This window comes from Meles meles, chromosome 9 (genome assembly GCF_922984935.1).
Source record: "Meles meles chromosome 9, mMelMel3.1 paternal haplotype, whole genome shotgun sequence".
NCBI lineage: Eukaryota > Metazoa > Chordata > Mammalia > Carnivora > Mustelidae > Meles > Meles meles.
The window spans coordinates 57,764,781-57,781,382 of record NC_060074.1 but is presented as its reverse complement, the minus strand read 5'-3'; the positions used below and the strand labels follow the sequence as shown (position 1 = coordinate 57,781,382).

The 16,602-nt window shown below is 35.8% G+C and overlaps 1 protein-coding gene across 4 annotated transcripts in view; it reads left to right on the top strand.

Annotated features, from left to right (window-relative positions):
* The window catches only part of PLA2R1 (phospholipase A2 receptor 1), a 127,004-nt gene that overhangs the window by 65,097 nt on the left and 45,305 nt on the right, over nucleotides 1-16,602 (top strand). For all 4 annotated transcript variants that reach the window (XM_046019572.1, XM_046019571.1, XM_046019573.1 and 1 more), the window contains one exon: nucleotides 9,540-9,712. In XM_046019572.1, coding sequence (XP_045875528.1) covers nucleotides 9,540-9,712 — 173 coding nt within the window. The remainder of the gene's footprint in view (nucleotides 1-9,539; nucleotides 9,713-16,602) is intronic.

The following is a 16,602-nucleotide window of genomic DNA, read 5'->3' as shown; positions in this document are numbered from 1 at the left end:
GCTGAATAATCCTTTTAATGTACTGTTGAATCCTATTGGCTAGTATTTTGGTGAGAATTTTTCCATCTGTGTTCATCAAGGATATTGGTCTGTAGTTCTCATTTTTGGTGGGATCCTTGTCTGGTTTTGGGATCAAGGTGATGCTGGCCTCATAAAATGAGTTTGGAAGTTTTCCTTCCATTTCTATTTTTTGGAACAGTTTCAGGAGAATAGGAATTAGTTCTTCTTTAAATGTTTGGTAGAATTCCCCCAGGAAGGCGTCAGGCCCTGGGCTTTTGTTTGTTTGGAGATTTTGGATGACTGTTTCAATCTCCTTACTGGTTATGGGCCTGTTCAGGTTTTCTATTTCTTCCTGGTTCAGTTGTGGTAGTTTATATGTCTCTAGGAATGCATCCATTTCTTCCAGATTGTCAAATTTGTTGGCGTAGAGTTGCTCATAGTATGTTCTTATAATTGTCTGTATTTCTTTGGTGTTGGTTGTGATCTCTCCTCTTTCATTCATGATTTTATTTATTTGGGTCCTTTCTCTTTTCTTTTTGATAAGTCTGGCCAGGGGTTTATCAATCTTATTAATTCTTTCAAAGAACCAGCTCCTAGTTTCGTTGATTTGTTCTATTGTTTTTTTGGTTTCTATTTCATTGATTTCTGCTCTGATCTTTATGATTTCTCTTCTCCTGCTGAGTTTAGGGTTTCTTTCTTCTTCTTTCTCCAGCTCCTTTAGGTGTAGGGTTAGGTTGTGTACTTGAGACCTTTCTTGTTTCTTGAGAAAGGCTTGTACTGCTATATGTTTTCCTCTCAGGACTGCCTTTGCTGTGTCCCACAGATTTTGAACCATCGTGTTTTCATTACCATTTGTTTCCATGAATTTTTTCACTTCTTCTTTAATTTCCTGGTTGACCCATTCATTCTTTAGAAAGATGCTGTTTAGTCTCCATGTATTTGGGTTCTTTCCAAATTTCCTCTTGTGATTGAGTTCTAGCTTCAGAGCATTGTGGTCTGAAAATATGCAGGGAATGATCCCAATCTTTTAATACTGGTTGAGACCTGATTTAGGACCCAGGATGTGATCTATTCTGGAGAATGTTCCATGTGCACGAGAGAAGAATGTGTATTCTGTTGCTTTGGGATGAAATGTTCTGAATATATCTGTGATGTCCATCTGGTCCATTTGTCATTTAAGGCCTCTATTTCCTTGTTGATCTTTTGCTTGGATGATCTGTCCATTTCAGTGAGGGGAGTGTTAAAGTTCCCTATTATTATTGTATTATTATTGATGTGTTTCTTTGATTTTGTTATTAATTGGTTTATATAGTTGGCTGCTCTCACGTTAAGGGCATAGATATTTAAAATTGTTAGATCTTCTTGTTGGACAGACCCTTTGAGTATGAGATAGTGTCCTTCCTCATCTCTTATTATAGTCTTTGGCTTAAAATCTAATTGATCTGATATAAGGATTGCCACCCCAGCTTTCTTCTGATGCCCATTAGCATGGTAAATTGTTTTCCACCCCCTCACTTTAAATCTGGAGGTGTCTTCGCGTCTAAGATGAGTTTCTTGTAGGCAACATATAGATGGGTTTTGTTTTTTTACCCATTCTGATACCCTGTGTCTTTTGATTGGGGCATTTAGCCCATTAACATTCAGGGTAACTATTGAGAGATATGAATTTAGTGCCATTGTATTGCCTGTAAGGTGACTGTTACTGTATATTGTCTCTGTTCCTTTCTGATCTACTACTTTTAGGCTCTCTCTTTGCTTTGAGGACCCCTTTCAATATTTCCTGAGAGCTGGTTTGGTGTTTGCAAATTCTTTCCTTTATTGTTTGTCCTGGAAGCTTTTTATCTCTCCTTCTATTTTCAATGAGAGCCTAGCTGGATAGAGTATTCTTGGCTGCATGTTTTTCTCGTTTAGTGCTCTGAATATATCATGCCAGTTCTTTCTGGCCTGCCAGGTCTCTGTGGATAGGTCTGCTGCCAATCTAATATTTTTACCATTGTATGTTGCAGACTTCTTTTCCCGGGCTGCTTTCAGGATTTTCTCTTTGTCACTAAGACTTGTAAATTTTACGATTAGGTGACGGGGTGTGGGCCTATTCTTGTTGATTTTGAGGGGGGTTCTCTGCACCTCCTGGATTTTGATGCTTGTTCCCTTTGCCATATGAGGAAAATTCTCTCCAATAATTTTCTCCAATAGACCTTCTGCTCCCCTCTCTCTTTCTTCTTCTTCTGGAATCCCAATTATTCTAATGTTGTTTCGTCTTATGGTGTCACTTATCTCTCGAAATCTCCCCTCCTGGTCCAGTATTTGTTTATCCCTCTTTTACTCAACTTCTTTATTCTCTGTCATTTGGTCTTCTATATCACTAATTCTTTCTTCTGCCTCATTTATCCTAGCAGTGAGAGCCTCCATTTTTTATTGCACCTCATTAATAGCTTTTTTTATTTCAACTTGGTTAGATTTTAGTTCTTTTATTTCTCCAGAAAGGGCTTTTATCTCTCCAGAGAGGTTTCTCTAATATCTTCCATGCCTTTTTCAAGCCCGGCTAGAACCTTGAGAATCATCATTCTGAAGTCTAGATCTGACATATTCCTAATGTCTGTATTGATTAGTTCCCTAGCCTTCGGTACTGCCTCTTGTTCTTTTTTTTGTGATGAATTTTTCTGCCTTGTCATTTTGTCCAGATGAGAGTATATTAAGGAGCAAGTAAAATACTAAAAGTGTGGCAAAGAACCCAGGAAAATGCGCTTTAATCAAATCAGAAGAGACCCCAAATTGTGGTGCAGAGAAAGGGGATAAAAAGAGGTTCAGAAAAAAAAAAAAAAGAAAAAATTAAAAAAAGAAAACAAATAAAGAAAAAATATAAAAAAGAAAAAAAATATATATATATATTAGATAAACTAGTTTAAAACGTTAAAAAAAGAAAAGGGTAAAAGTTAAAAAAATTTAGCAGAAGAAGGAAAAAAAATTAACTTAACCACAAAACTAAAGAATCATGGGGAGAAAGCCGTGAGTTCTGTGCTTTGCTTTCTCCTCCTCTGGAATTCCGCTGCTGTCCTTGGTATTGAACCTGCTTTCCTTGGTAGGTGAACTTGGTCCTGGCTGGATTTTTTTGTTGATCTTCTGGGGGAGGGGCCTGTTGTAGTGACTCTCAAGTGTTTTTGCCGGAGGCAGAACTGCACTGCCCTTACCAGGGACCGGGCTAAGTAATCCTCTCGGGTTCGCTTTCGGAAGCTTTTGTTCCCCGAACGCTTTCCGTAGAGTTCCGGAGGACGGGAATGAGCCAAGAGCCCAGGGCCCCACTCCTCAGTGTGCCACCAGAGAACAGCGCCCAATCACTCCCATATCCCTGGCCTCTGGCTGCACTCTGAGTTCACCCAGCCTGGGACTGATTCAAGGTAATCCCAGCTGAGAGCTTAGTCCTCGGCTCTGTCTCTGTACCCGGCTTCCCCATTCTAATACCTGCAAGCTCTGCGACGTTCTGAAATCCCCGATCCTTCTGTGACCCTGCGGGACCTGGGGCCACGCTGACCTTGCGGGGGCTTCACCCCAGTTCAGCCTCTGGAGCAATGTCCCTCAGTGGAACAGACTTTTAAATGTCAGAATTTTGTGTTCCATTGCTCCGCCGCTTGCCGGGAGCCGGCCCCTCCCCCCGAGGTCTATCTTCCTGTTGTTTTGGATTCACTTCTGCGCCAGTCCTACCTTTCAGAAAGTGGTTGATTTTCTGTTTCTAGAATTGCTGTTCTTCTTCTCTTTGATCTCCCGTTGGATTTGTAGGTGTTTGCAATGTTTAGATAAGCTATCTAGCTGATCTCCTGCTACCTGATGTAGTCTCAGCCTGCTACTTCTCCGCCATCTTGACTCCTCCCCCAGAATTTCCTTCCTTTTTAAGGCTGAATAATATTCCATAATATGTATATACCACATTTTATTTATCTATTCATACAATAGACATGAGATGCTTCTACCTTTTGGTGGAAATTGTGAAACATGCTGCTATGAACATGAGTGTACAAGTATCTTTCAAGTCCCCGATTTCAGTTATTTTGGGTAATATACCAAGAAGTGAACTTTCTGATATAATCCCATTTTTAATTTTTTGAGGAACAACTGTACTGTTTTCCATATTGGCAGCACCATTTTACAATCCCACCAGCAGTGCTCAGGAGTTCCAATTCCTCCACAACCTAGCCAATACTTGTTATATTGTTTTTATATAATAGCCATCCTAATGGGTATGAAATGTTATCTTATTGTGGTTTCAACCCGCACTTCCCTAATGATTAGTGATATTGAATGTCTTTTCATGTGTTTTTTGGCATCGGCATATCTTCTTTGGAGAAATATTTTTTCCAAGTCCTTTACCTATTTTTTAATTGGGGAATTCATTCTTTGTTGTTGAGTTGTAGTAGTTCTTTATATAGTCTGGCTATTAATCCCATATCAAAAACAGAATTTGCAAATACATTCTCTTATTCTGTGGGTTGCTTTTTTACTCTGTTGATGCCCTTCAATGCATATATTTTATGCATAAATTTATGCATGAAATTTAAAACTTTTGATTAAGTCCACCTTATCCATTCTTATTTTGTTGCCTGTGCTTTTGGTGTCATATCTAAGATATCATTGCCACATTCAATGTCATGAAAAGTTTTCCCTATTTTTTTCTAAGAGTTTTATAAGTTTAGCTCTTGTGTTTAAGTCTTTGATCAACTTCCAGTTAATTTTTATAAATGGTATGTTGTAAGAAGAGTCCCAGTGTATTCTTCTGCAGGTGAATATCCAGTTTTCCCAAAATCATTGTTGAAAAGACTGTGCTTTTCCCATTGAACAGTCTTGGTACCCTTGTGGAAAATCATTTGAACATATATGCAAGTGTTTATTTCTGGGTTCTCTATCTATTCTTTTAATCTATGCCTGTCTTTATGCTGGTTTTTATGGTTTTTGATTGTGGTACTTTCAGTAAGTTTGGAATCAAGAAGTGTGAGATCAACTTTATTCTTTTTCATATTTGTTTTTGCTATTCTGCTTAAAATCCCTTAAAATTCTATATGAATTTTAAAGTGGATTTTTCTCCTTCTGCAAAAGACATCATTAGGATATTGACAGGGACTGCATTCAATCTGTAGATCAATTTGGGTAGTATAGACAGTTAAACAATTGGTTTTTAAATCTACAAACATGGGATGTCTTTCCATTTATTTGGGTCTTTAATTTCTTTCAACAATGTGTTGTAGTTTTCAGTGTATAAGTTTTTGCCTTCGAAGCTAAGTTTATTTCCAAGTATTTATTTTATTTTTGATGCTATTATATATTGAATTGATTCAGATTCTTAATAGTTAGTGTACAGAAATGCAACTGATTTTTGTGTGTTGACTGCATCCCGAACTTGGCTGAATTTATTAGTTCTAACACTTTTTTTTATAGAATCCAATTACCTTTCTTTTTCATTAATTTTATATATTTTTGAAGATGTATTTATTTGCGAGAGACAGAGAGAGCCTCACACACCCACACGCATGTGTGCATGCAGGGACGTGCAGAGGAGCAAAGGGAGAGTATCTTCAAACAGACTCCCCACTGAATGTGGAGCCTGATGACCTGAGGCTCAGTCTCACAACACATGAGATCATGACATGAGTGGACCAAGAGTCGGACACTCAAACAAATGAGCCATCTAAGCACCCCTAACTTTCTTTTTAAAAACATATTTTAGTTGTCCTCTTTAAAATTATGCAGTAAGGGCACCTGGGTGGCTCAGTGGGTTAAGGTCTCTTCCTTCGGACCAGGTCATGATCCCGGGCTCCTGGGATCGAGCCCCCCCATTGGGCTCTCTGCTCGGCAGGGAGTCTGCTTCCTCCTCTCTCTCTGCCTGCTTCTCTGCCTACTTGTGATCTCTGTCAAATAAATAAATAAAATCTTAAAAAAATAATAAATTATATTGTTAAAAAAATTATGCAATAAAAACATTATTATTGGTATAAATTGAAGCAAGCCAGAAGAATATAAACTAAAAAGTCAAAGTGCCCTCTCACCTGCATTCCTCCTCCCTCCCAAATAATCCCACTTCTCTCCCATTTACAGTTAACAAAGGTAACTGTCATTAACAGTTTGGAATTTGTTCTTCTAGGTATATTTTTTGTGTGTATGTTAAGTATCTTTTCTAAGTCTATATTTCTCTTCTAGTCTTTTGCAATAAACAATAGCCAAAAACTGAATATTTCTAGTTCTTGAGGAATGCCACCAAAAACTTTTTGTGGCAATAATCATGATGCATGTCTCCCATTCTGAAACTACTAATATTTTATTTCTATTCTTTATTTAAAAGAAAGAGAAAGAAATTTCTCATTTTTGTATTCATTCCGCAATAGAGTAAGTTATTCAAATATGGTATTAAAAATGTTAACACTTACGTTATTAAAAGAAATCCTATTGTAATTATTCAGCTCAAAGTTGAATACTTCCTAACTGGATCACTACAGTGTAAAACTACCACTATTATTTTTAATTGAAATAAGCTCTCTAGTGAAGCTACATCCAGTTCATTACTTTTTTCAATCTCTAGTTTTAGGTAATACAAACATAATCATTAAGTACCGTTGTCTGCTAAGTGTTGTGGTATTCACAGACAAGAAACATCTTTTTTTTTTTTCAGCTACATTGGTCACTGGCTAAATGGATGAAGAAATATGTTCAGTTAGAGATTCAAATACACAATATCTCCTTTTGAAGTGTGCATTTTTTGAAATGCAAATTTTATTTTGAAATGAAAAAAATTTTTCGGTGTATCCCAAAAATAAGTATTGCTGCCTTCGAATTGCACTTTTAAATTTGGGTGGCTCAGTCGTTGAGCGTCTGCCTTCGGCTCGGGTCATGATCCTGGGGTCCTGGGATCGGGTCCCACATCGGGCTCCCTGCTAAGCCAGAAGCCTGCTTCTCCCTCTCCCACTCTCCTTGCTTGTGTTCCCTCTCTCACTCTCTCTCTCTCTCTCTGTGTGTTAAATAAATAAATAAGTTCTTTAAAAATAAATAAATAAATAAATTTAAAATGTAATGTTTAGCACCACGAGTAACAATTTATCATCAAACTGGTGGAAATTCAAGATATACTTTTGTTATTTACATTGAAAATGCACATTTGATTTCTTAACTTCTTTAAGGAGTTGATTGGGAAAAAAATTTTTTTAAGTTTAAGAATTATTTCCCTAAATATTTGATGTTATAAGTAGTTACACATATGAAAAGTATTTTATCATTTGTTTTTTTAAAAAATAACAATTTTTACTTTATTGAATTCCTTAGATATGTTATTCTGGTTCAGATATAAATATAAAAATATGTACTTATGGTTACTTTTTGTTCCTTAAGTCACAATAACGTTTGAATTATATAATCCAGTGAAACCAGACAAAAAGACCAAATATAAAAAAAAATTCTGGAATTTTCTCAAATGAAGAATTCTAAACACAAGGCCAAAAAAGACTTTAAAAGATCATCTGTTCTATTACTGTAAGCCAGAGTTTTCACAACCCTTTTAAGTGTTTGGAATGAAATAGTGAGTGGTAACGAATATAGAATGTCCTCTTGTTTCTTTATCTGTTAGAAATAGACACTCAAAAGGCTGCATGCTGTGATCTAGAGTTAAGTTCTTAGAATATATGATTTAAAAGGAAGACATATTTGCTGAATTTCTTTATTAACAATGATATCTTCTAAACCAGACCAATAAAACTAGGGTCCTGATTTTAAGGTTTTAGGATATACTGTATGAGTATTATAAGCAACTACTTAAAAGATACTTGCCAATTTAAGAAGCACAAGGTGTCTATTGTTTTAAGCAATCATTATTTGTGATAAAATAGCAAATCAGAGTGGACTAAAAAAAATCAACAGGGAACAAAAGCAAAATGTTGCCATGAATAATGATATCAGTGGCCATGTTCACAGACAATGTTTCCTCTCTATTATCCAATAAATGCTGTAGTACAAGGTAATGGAAGAACCAGCATTGTCCCCTGGGTTTAAAACCAGCACAGTAATGGTGGTCTGGCCGTAGCCTCCATGATGTAGTGCCTCACTGGCCTCCTAAGACAGCAGTTAAAGCATTGGCTGGGCACGATAAAAATGTTACTCTGTCTCAGAGAAAAGGCAAAGCAGATCCTAAATTGTGAGAGCGTGAACCACTGGAAGCATAAGGAAAATTGCGATAGCATCTAGACAATGTTTAGTTTTATGTACTTTCCTTTGAAACACATTTACATAAAACTCTGCCACTGCAATCTAGTTAAAAAAGAACTTTTCTAATTTCAAATGCATGCTATTTGGATTATTAATAGAGTACGGAAAATATTTACTAGACCATAATAAAAATCCATATGTTCTGCAAAGATGAGTGTCATAGATGCCTAAGATCACTAAATGTTGATAGTGATGTTCATAATGGTTTAAATTTTTACTTTTTCTGTGCTCTTTTCTCCCCTCCCCCACATTTCCTTTGAAGCTCTTCTATTCTTAAATGACCCCATTGATTTCATTTCCCTTATCAACATAAGGATGCATGGTAACGAAACAATTCCAGAATTGGATGAAAAAGTCTAATTTGCTTTCTTAAGTTTCCTGGGTAATTTCATCAGGCCTACCCTTTCTCATTGACTCAGCACTTCTGGCCAAAAGTCACCACTGTTTGAAATGTGTTTCTTCAAAACCTCAGATGCATTGGAAAAACTTTTTCAAAATAGTTTACAACTTAGCTTAAAATTTCAATGCTACTTAAATTTTAGTACTCATATTTTTCTATTAGATATTCATGTGGAAGCATATATACAAATTTTCCAGATTCTACTTTTGATGCATTTATGTTGGGAAAGGAGGACTGCCACCAATCAATGAATACTAATTCATTCAGTTATGTGGGGAAAATATTAGTGGGTGCACATCCTTGGATTAGTTCCTAGGGTTTTAAATTTATCTTCAGTGAATGTGTATATCTGAACACATTTGAATAAGCCAAGGACTCTATGTGCTTGTGAATAAACCGATTTGGGAGACATAAAATAGCTACTCCCATCTCTGTTCCATTCTCACCAGGCAAGTGTGGTGAGTGGGTGCATGTGAACTCCATGTTGGCAATGATCATTCCTCCTCCCCACTGCCAGTTCCCCCATTGCACACACATTATGGCAAGGTATGTGATATGTGACCTAATTACAAAATAGAGCACTTGCTGTGCCAAGAAATGTATTGCTAGCTTGATGGACTTTACCACCTATACTCTGAAAGTGGAGCTGGACTCTATTCCTTGAAGAATTAAGCCTTGTCTTCGAGACTCAAATTCTCCTCACTCATCTATTTCTGGGAATTGCACAGACATTTGGCATGTATTAGTAATGTCTGGGGTCTTTGAGTGTTTTTCTGCTCCATGTTCTGAAGAATTCATCAGAAAGAATTACTCTGGTGCCATTCTATGTACCTCATTATGCTTTAATGACATTTTTTTATTGCCCAGAAACTTACTATAACCATTTCCTTTTTCCATTTTTAAGGTTTGAACAGGCTTTTATTACCAGTTTGATCAGTAGTGTGGTAAAAACAAAGGAGAGTTATTTTTGGATCGCTCTTCAAGATCAAAATGATACAGGAGAATACACTTGGAGGACAGCAGCAGGACAGAAGTCTGAGCCCGTGCAGTACACACACTGGAATGTATATCAGCCTCGTGAGTAGAAGGGATTGTAATACAACTCCTCTCTCCTGTTTTCTTTGACTAAAATTCCTTCCATCGATGGTCCACCTCCTTTGGTGCTTTCTTGATGTTTTCTTTATGCCTAAATCAACTAAAACAATTACCACAGGTTCCCAGGAGGTGACATGTAGCTGGTCATTTTTAAAAGTATAATGCGTGCGACATTTGACACGTTCAAGGTATAATTTTTTTTAAGATTTTTATTTATTTATTTATTTATTTGAGAGAGAGAGAGAGCACGCACATGAGAGGGGAGGTCAGAGGGAAAACAGACTCCCCATGGAGCTGGGAGCCCAATGTGGGACTCGATCCTGGGACTCTGGGATCATGACCTGAGCCAAAGGCAGTTGTTTAACCAACTGAGCCACCCCGGCACCCTCAAGGTATAAATTTATTGCTCAATACCACGTATGCCTTTATTAGCAGGAAGTCCAGATGCTTCCTCTTAAAGTCTTTTCCCCATTCCCGCCCCCTCATTGTTGAAGGATCTCAGGGGCTTACTCAGTCCAGAATATTCTGTTATACTTCAAAGCACAGTGAATGGGCACATATAGGCAACTCTATCAGTTCAGTCACTGCCACTTTGCTGTAGAATTCTGACCCATTAGGTAACATTCTTATTAATCCATCTCCTCCATGGACTTTGGTGATAACTTAGCCAGGATTTCAGAGTTAGACCTCTATTAGTTCACTCTCAAAGCTCAGCTCTAGATCCCAAAACATGAAACCTTGCCAGTTTAGTTAGTTACAGAGAAACTAATGTCTTCAGCCACGAGTACACTAGATCTAGCCCCTGTGAAACCAGCTTTAGGTCTTTAGATCACCAACCTAGACTTGACACCCCTTTACCTCAGCATGAGTTCTGATTTGGATACCTTGCTCCCTTTTTCTTGTGGGTCTCAATCAGGGCTACCCCAAGAAATGATAGACAATAAGTTACCTCTAAATTTGTTTCTGGAGGAAAAGTCAGGGAGCATCAGGCTCTTCCCTGAGGAAAGATGGATGTTACAATACTATCAAAATAGTTTTCATATATCAAATATGTAATTGTAATTTGCTGAAGGACAAAATATACCAATTAAAAGACAGAGATTGTCAGAGCAGATCAAAACACAAGACACAACTGTATGTTGACTACAAGAAACCAACTTTACATTTAAAGATACATGTGGATTAAAAGATAAAAGGATGGACAAAGATATACTTTGCAAATGCTAATCAAAAGAAAGCATGAATACCTACATTAATTTCACAGAGCAGACTGCAGAATAAGGAAAGTTTTCAGGGATTAAACAAAGGGATATTATGTAATGGTAAAGGAGTCACTACTCTAAAAAGACATAACAGTCCTTTCTGTGTATATACTTAACAGCAGAGTGTCAAAATACATGAGAAAAAAAAATTGATAGAACTGCAAGGAAAAAATAGATGAAGTTACTATCAACTAAGAGATAAATCTCCTATTATAGTCAGAAATTTTAATACCTCTCTATCAGATATCTATAGACTACTTAATCCATCAACAGCAAATTATACATTCTTCTCAAGATCGCATGAAATGTTCACTAAGATAGACCACATTCTGGTCATAAAGCATACCTTAACAAATTTAAGAGTGGAAATTATACAATGTCCTCTCTCAGGCCACAGTGAAATTAAACTAGAAACCAATATCAGAAAGGTAGCTGGAAAATTCCAAAATACTTAGAGATTAAATAATACATTTTTAAATAACACATGGGTCAAAGAAGAAATCTCAAGAGGAATTTTAAAACATTTTAAACTAAACAAAAATACAACTTATCAAAATTTGTAAGATGCAGAGAAAGCAATGTTTAAGGGGAAATTTAAAGCACTGAACACATATATTAGGAAAAAATATCTAAAATCAATAATCTAAGCTTCTACCTTAGCAAACTAGAAAAAGAAGAGAAAATTAAATCCACAGTAAGTCAAAGAAAATAAATAATAAAAATTAGAGCAGGAATTCAGTAAAATTGAAAACAGACACTAAATAAAGAAAATCAATTTTTAAAAAGTTGGTTCTTTGAAAAGATCGATGAAATTGATAGCTCTGTAATCAGACTAAGAAAAGAGAACAGACACAATTACTAATATCACAAATAAAAGAGGGAGCAGTACTACAGATCCCAGAGATATTAAAAGTGTAATAAAGGAATATTATGAACAACTCTATATCCACAAATTTGATAACCTAGATGAAAATGACCAATTCCTTTAAAGAAACAATCAGCCAAAAGTCCACAAGAAGAAGTAAACTATTGGAGTAGGCCATAGCTAATAAAGAAATTGAAACAAAAATTCATAATCTTCCAAAACAGAAAACACCAAGTCCATGTGAGTCCACTGGTGAGTTCTACTAAACATTTAAGGAAGAAATTATGCCAGTTCTCTACAATCTTTTACAGAAGACAGAGCAGAGGGAATACTTACTCTTTCTGAGGCCAGCATTACCCTAATACCAAAATCAGACAAAGACATTGCAAGAAAAGAAAACTACAGACTGATGTCTCTCATGAACAGAGTAGCAAAAATCTTCAATGAAATGTTAATGAATTGAATCCAACAATGTAAAAAAGAATTAGACATCATAACCAAATGGGATTTATACCAGCTTACAAGGATGATATAACTTCCAAAAATCAATTAGTATAATCCATCACATCAACAGGCTATTTTTAAAAAGTTACATGATCATATCAATAGATGCAGAAAAACATATGACAAAATCCAATGTCTGTTTGTTTTAGTAACTGTTAGCAAACTAGGAATAAAGGGGAACTTATTCAACTTTATAAAGAACATCTACAAAACCCACAGATACCATACTTAATGGTGAAATATAAAAGCTTTCCCACTAACATCAGGAACAAGGTAAGAATGCTCCTTGTCAATACTTCTTTTATTTTTTAAAAAGATTTTTATTTATTTATTTGAGAGGGAGAGAGAGAGAGAGGGAACACAAGAGTGGGGAGGGTCAGAGAGAGAAGCAGACTACCTGCTAACCAGGGAGCCCAATGCAGAACTTGATCCTGGGACCCCAGGATCATGACCTGAACCGAAAGCAATCCCTTAACCAACTGAGCCACCCAGGCACCCCCAGCAGTTCTTTTAAACACTGTAGTAGCTGTCCTAGCTAATGCAATATGACCCAAAAAAGCAAGTAAAAGGCATACAGATTAGAAAGAAATAAAACTTCATTCACGGAGGACAAGATTGCCTACATAAAAAGTCAGGATGAGGGGCACCTGGGTGGCTCTGGGGGTTAAGGCCTCTGCCTTCAGCTCAGGTCATGATCCAAAGGTCCTGGGATCAAGCTCCGCATCGGGCTCTCTGCTCAGTGGGGACCCTGCATTCCCCACCCCCCGCCCCACTGCCTGCCTCTCTGCCTACTTGTGATCTCTTTCTGTCAAATAAATAAATAAAATCTTTTTAAAAAATCAGAATGAATCAATAAAAGGTCCCTCGAACTAATAAGTGATTATAGCAAGATTGCAATAGAAAAGATTAATAAATAGAAGTCAATTACTTTCTTATATAACAGCAATGAACAAGTGGAGTTTAACATTAAAAACAGTATCATTTACATTAGCATCACCCCAAATTGAAATATTTATACATAAAATCTAACAGAATATGTACAAAATCTATATGAGGACAACTATAAATTTAATGAAATAAGTTAAAGAAGAACTAAATAAAAGGAGAGATATTCAATGTTCATGGATAGAAAAACTCAATATTGTCAAGACGTCAGTTTTTCACAAACTGACCTATAGGTTCAGTACTATCCCAATAAAAATCCCAACAAGTTATTTTGTGGATATCAACGAACTGATTCTAAAGTTTATATGTAAAGGCAAAAGACCCAGAATAGCAAACTCCTTATTGATGTAGAAGAACAAAGTCAGAAAACTGACACTACCTGACTTCAAGACTTACTATAAAGCTAGAGTAATCAAGGCAGGACGGTATTGGAAAAAAAAAATAAAAATAAAAAAGACAAATCAATAGAACAGAACAGAGAGCCCAGAAACTGACTGATAGGAACCATACACCTAAATGTAAATCACAAAGATATAACACTCCTAGTGGAAAAAATAATAGAAAACCTAGATGACCTTGAGTAAGGCAATGACTTTTTAGATACCAAAGGCACAATCCATGAAAGAAACAATTTTCACTAAAACTAAAAACTTCTGCTATGAGAATGACAATGCCAAGAGAATGAGAAAATAAGACACAGACTAAGAGAAAATATTTGGAAAAACCACACTCATAAAGGACTGTTATCCAAAATGTACAAAGAATTCTTAAAACTCAACAATAAGAAAATGAAAGACAAGATTTAAAAATGGACAAAAGGCCTGGGGAGGCTGGGTGGTTCAGTCGGTTAAATGTCTGCCTTCTGCTCAGGTCATGATCACTGATGTCCCTGGATGGAGCCCAGCATCAGGCTCTCTGTTTAGCAGCAAGTCTGCTTTTCTGTTTTTCATGTTTACTCTCTCTCTCTCTCTCTCTGAAATAAATAAATAAATACTTAAAAAAAAAAAGAAGAAGAAATGAGATATCAAACCACTAAAAGACATTTAATGAAACTTAAATGCACATTACTAAGGGAAAAGGACCAATTGAAAAGTCTGCATACTACATGATTCCAACCATATGACATTCTGGAAAAGGCAAAATTATGGGACAGTAAAAACATTGCTAGTAAAAAGTGGTTTTCAGGGGTTAGGGGGAGTAGAGATAAATAGGTGAAGCACAGAGGATTTGGGAGGCAATGAAACTATTCCTTATGGTACTACAATGGTGGATATATATGATTATACATTTGTCCAAACCACAGAATGTACAACACCAGGAATGAAATTTAATATAAATCATGGATTTTGGGTGGTAATGATGTGTCACTGTAAGTTTTAACAAATGTACCATTTTGGTATGGGATGTCAATAGTAAGGGAGGTTTTATGTATTTGGGACAGGAGGTATAAGGGAAGTCTGTACTTTCCACTCAATTTTGCTATGAATCTGAAATGCTCTAAAATATATTGTGTATTATTTTTTCAAAAACCATACTTTTTAAAGATGCCTATAAGATGAAGTTAAGACAAAATACATTTTTTTGCATATAAGCATTGGTTTAGGAAATGTGTATAGAAACTGGTGGCTTTGCATGGCTCTAAATAAGAAACATAATTCAGTCAGTAAACAACCTTCTCAAATTCTACAAATCTATGAATATTATTAAAATGCGGAGACTAGTAAAGTTCCATGTCACGCTATTACTGGAAAAAAAAAAAAAGCTCAGGTTTCATTTCTAATATACTTTGGAATTTTGTTAGTAATGTCTACACCTGTCAAAATAAATTAATACATTTTGAGTAGACAAAATCTTGGTTTTTAAAGTTACCTTCCTTGGGGCATATTTGGATGTCTAAAATCTGGAACTGAAGCAGAGCTCCTTGTCATTCATAAGTTTCTGCCATAATTTATTTGAGTGGCACTACTCTTTTCCTGTTCTCCCTGAAGCAAAAATAATATCATGATGCTCAGTTTGGCTGCTCATGCTGACTGACATTGAGTAAATTGTCGCTGAATAAGATGAAAATGTAAATCTTTTTTTGAAGAAAATAGCAATATAAAAGCCTCTGTGTTTTCTTTTTTCTTTTAAATTGCAGTTTGCAGAAACACCATCCTAAATCACATTTTTCCCCTGCCTGTCATGAAAGTATCCATTAACTTGGTCCCCATGTCAGAATCCTAATCCAGCCCAAACTGACTATATAAATTGACCACTGAACAGGAAGCCTGCTGTTTTTTATAAACTTAGTCAAGACTCTGTCCTTATGTCATATCATCAGAATATTCCATCTATTTTGGAATTGCAGTTCTGCCACTTTTTTTGACTTTGTATTACGTTCCCCAAATAGTGTAATGACCCACCATATACCCATCACCATGTCATCCGTTATGAACTCATGGTCTATCTTGTTTCTTCTATACCCTCACCCACTTCCCATATTTTGTCACAGCAAAACCTAGACATCATATTGTTTCATCCACAAATATTTCAATATTATCCCTAAAAGATAAAGATTTCTTTTTAAAAACATGAATATAAGACAATTATCACAACTAAAAGTAATTAACTATTTTGAAGGGGCAGGGAGTGGGAGGTTGGGGGAACCAGGTGGTGGGTATTGGGAGGGCACGTATTGCATGGAGCACTGGGTGTGGTGCAAAAACAATGAATACTGTTACGCTGAAAAGAAAAAAAATTTTTTTTTAAAAAAGGTAAAAAAAAGTAATTAACTATACCTTCATAACATAAATCTTTAGTTAATGCTGAAATTTCTAAATTAGTCATAAATATTCATAAATATAAACTGTAAATGGACTTTACAGTTTGTTTGAGTCAGGATCCTAAAAAGATTTATACATTGCAATTGGTTGATAGATCTCTTAAAGTCTATTTTAATCTCAATGTTTCTTTCTTCCTTATCCCTTGCCATTTTTTAAAAACTTTATTCGTTGTGCAAATGGGTTATTTGTCCTGTAGTTCCCTACAGTCTGGACTTTTTTATTTAATCCCTGTATGTTGTTCTTCCTTATCCCTTGCCATTTTTTAAAAACTTTATTCGTTGTGCAAATGGGTTATTTGTCCTGTAGTTCCCTACAGTCTGGACTTTTTTATTTAATCCCTGTATGTTGTTTTTTATTTAATCCCTGTATGTATGTATCTTCTTCACTTTCCATAAAATTGACACTTTTATTTTTAAAAAGTTAGAATCAGAGGCATTATATAATTCAGATTTTCTTTTCTTTCAAGAAAACCAT